The sequence below is a fragment of the Limulus polyphemus genome, unplaced genomic scaffold (genome assembly GCF_000517525.1).
Source record: "Limulus polyphemus unplaced genomic scaffold, Limulus_polyphemus-2.1.2 Scaffold18, whole genome shotgun sequence".
NCBI classification, from domain to species: Eukaryota; Metazoa; Arthropoda; class Merostomata; order Xiphosura; family Limulidae; genus Limulus; species Limulus polyphemus.
The window spans coordinates 1,366,196-1,368,389 of record NW_013665628.1 but is presented as its reverse complement, the minus strand read 5'-3'; the positions used below and the strand labels follow the sequence as shown (position 1 = coordinate 1,368,389).

General features: G+C 31.1%; 1 protein-coding gene across 2 annotated transcripts in view; it reads right to left on the bottom strand.

The window, feature by feature from the left end:
• Positions 1 to 2,194, bottom strand: part of LOC106457673 (probable G-protein coupled receptor CG31760) — a 13,079-nt gene that overhangs the window by 7,021 nt on the left and 3,864 nt on the right. Inside the window, exon 2 of one of the 2 annotated variants that reach the window (XM_022383963.1) lies at positions 670 to 779. In XM_022383963.1, the coding sequence (XP_022239671.1) occupies positions 670 to 779 (110 nt within the window). Of the gene's footprint in view, positions 1 to 577; positions 626 to 669; positions 780 to 2,194 lie in introns of those variants that run through there. The other variant, XM_022383972.1, reaches the window with a different exon arrangement.

Below are 2,194 nucleotides of genomic sequence, written 5' to 3'. Positions count from 1 at the left end.
TAACGCCCCACGGCTGAAAGGGCAAGCATGTTTGGTGTGACGGGGATTCGACCCCGCGACCCTCAGATTGCGAGTCGAGCGCCCTAACCACCTGGCTATGCCGGGCGCAAATCAATGGAATAATATACAATTGTTTCTTAGAAGCCCTGATAAAATGACCAGTCAGTGTACAATTGAAGAAGAAATAATTTAACAGCTTAGGAAGTCTCAAACTAAGAAATTAAAAATAAAACATCAGGCTATCTATTTTTTCAAAACTTCTGAAGCAATATAGTAGAATTAAAGTTAAAGGACAAAGTGTTCTGAAATTTTGGTAACTGTAATTCTGAAAAAAAAAAGCATATACTATACGATTTTCATTATCTTTTCATGACCCCTAGTGTATGGTATACACAGTCCATAACTAAAGAGGTAAATGGGAAATCTTAAGGTTATTTTTATGTCTGTTAGGTAAAGTTGTCTTTATTAATAAAATTATTACTATGGACTATTATTTCCAACTTTTCAATATACGACGTCAACTTTGAACCTAGAAAAGTCGAATTCTCTTAACATAAATATTTTGTTTTATTCGTACCTCCAAGTTTTCAATAACAAAGCACTATACGTAAGACAAAACCCCATATGACGTCGAATTATCTTAACATAAATATTTTGTTTTATTCGTACCTCCAAGTTTTCAATAACAAAGCACTATACGTAAGACAAAACCCCATATGACGTGTCCACTTGGTGGCTACACAACTGTAAACGTCAAGGACAGGAAATATGGCCGCCATCTAATAAGGATAACATCAAAAGTGTTAAATCACAGAATATCATAAAGTCCTACTGCAGTAAGTAATAAATACTTTATACTGAAGTAATTTGTAGGTTATTATGAAGGTGGCGTCTTTATTAAGATTTTTCTTAGAAAAAAAAAGCAGAACGTTTCTAATTCTTGCATGAGAAATAAGAGTTGTTTACAGCAAGGATTTTGTAAACATAAAATCAAGGTAATCAAGATAAAGTAGGCTATTCAACTCAAAGTATAAATTTATTTACTAACTCTAAATCTATATATATTATTAATTGATGTGATCTATTCATAATGGACACACAAACACAAAAACTTACAAAGTTCAATTGCTACTAAAAAATGAGCTAATCCGAGTTATCAGGTGATATTCCACCAGTTGTATTACTAAGTTATATTTTTAGTAACTCATAAGAAAGTGAAAGAAAATCTTAAAAGCCAAATTAATTCCTATAAAGAAAAAAATCATATTTTCCGTTCCAAACAAATATGGCTGTCTTTCATCTACATTGGAAGTCATGATTTTTTTATTCGTTTATTTCGTACATGTACGAGATAGAAGTTTGAAATGAAGTTAATACCTTGATTTTATGTTTACAAAATCCTTGCTGTAAACAACTCTTATTTCTCATATTTCTAAGGCTCTTGCATAGTAATGTTACATACTGGTTAAGAATAAAGAAGCTTTGGGAACGCATTGCTGTGTTTCATTCCACCATTATAAATGTGTTATCTAAACTGATACCATATTCACTAACAAATACACCGAATTTGTCTAACCAACATTAAAAATTATTTATATTTTTTTAAAATTAAGTAAGGTATTACAATTATCTTTCGAAATGCTCTATTTGTAAACAAGTTCATATGGACTGAATTGTATACATTAATTTAATCCCTTACTCCTGTCCCTCGGCAGGTTAGCGGTAAGTGTAGCAGGCGTTAAAACAAACAAATAAACAAACCCTTATGTCCAATAACTTTCTGCAACGTTCTTTAACGCCACCTGATTAATTCAATTGGTATTATTTATTTGAAGATTGTGTTCTTTAAGTACCAACAAGGATTTTAAAGCAATACTCTTAATGGTGCTATTGGGACCTAAAGAATTAAACAAAAGTGTACAAATTACAATAATTATAGATCCTTTTAAAGACAAATATATCTTATTACTGGATACTAAAATCATATAGAATGTTTATAAAGAAAATTACACATTTAAAATGACTGTATTTTTAAAACGACTTGCCCTACTAAAAAACAATTTCACTAAGGGAACATTGCGTGTGTTTTATTCAGGAACGCTTAGACATGACGCAGTGTGCTCCAAAACCATATCTAATAGCTTTTCCTGTAAACTGGTATCGATTGTATTTTAATTTGTCATTCTGTTTCAAC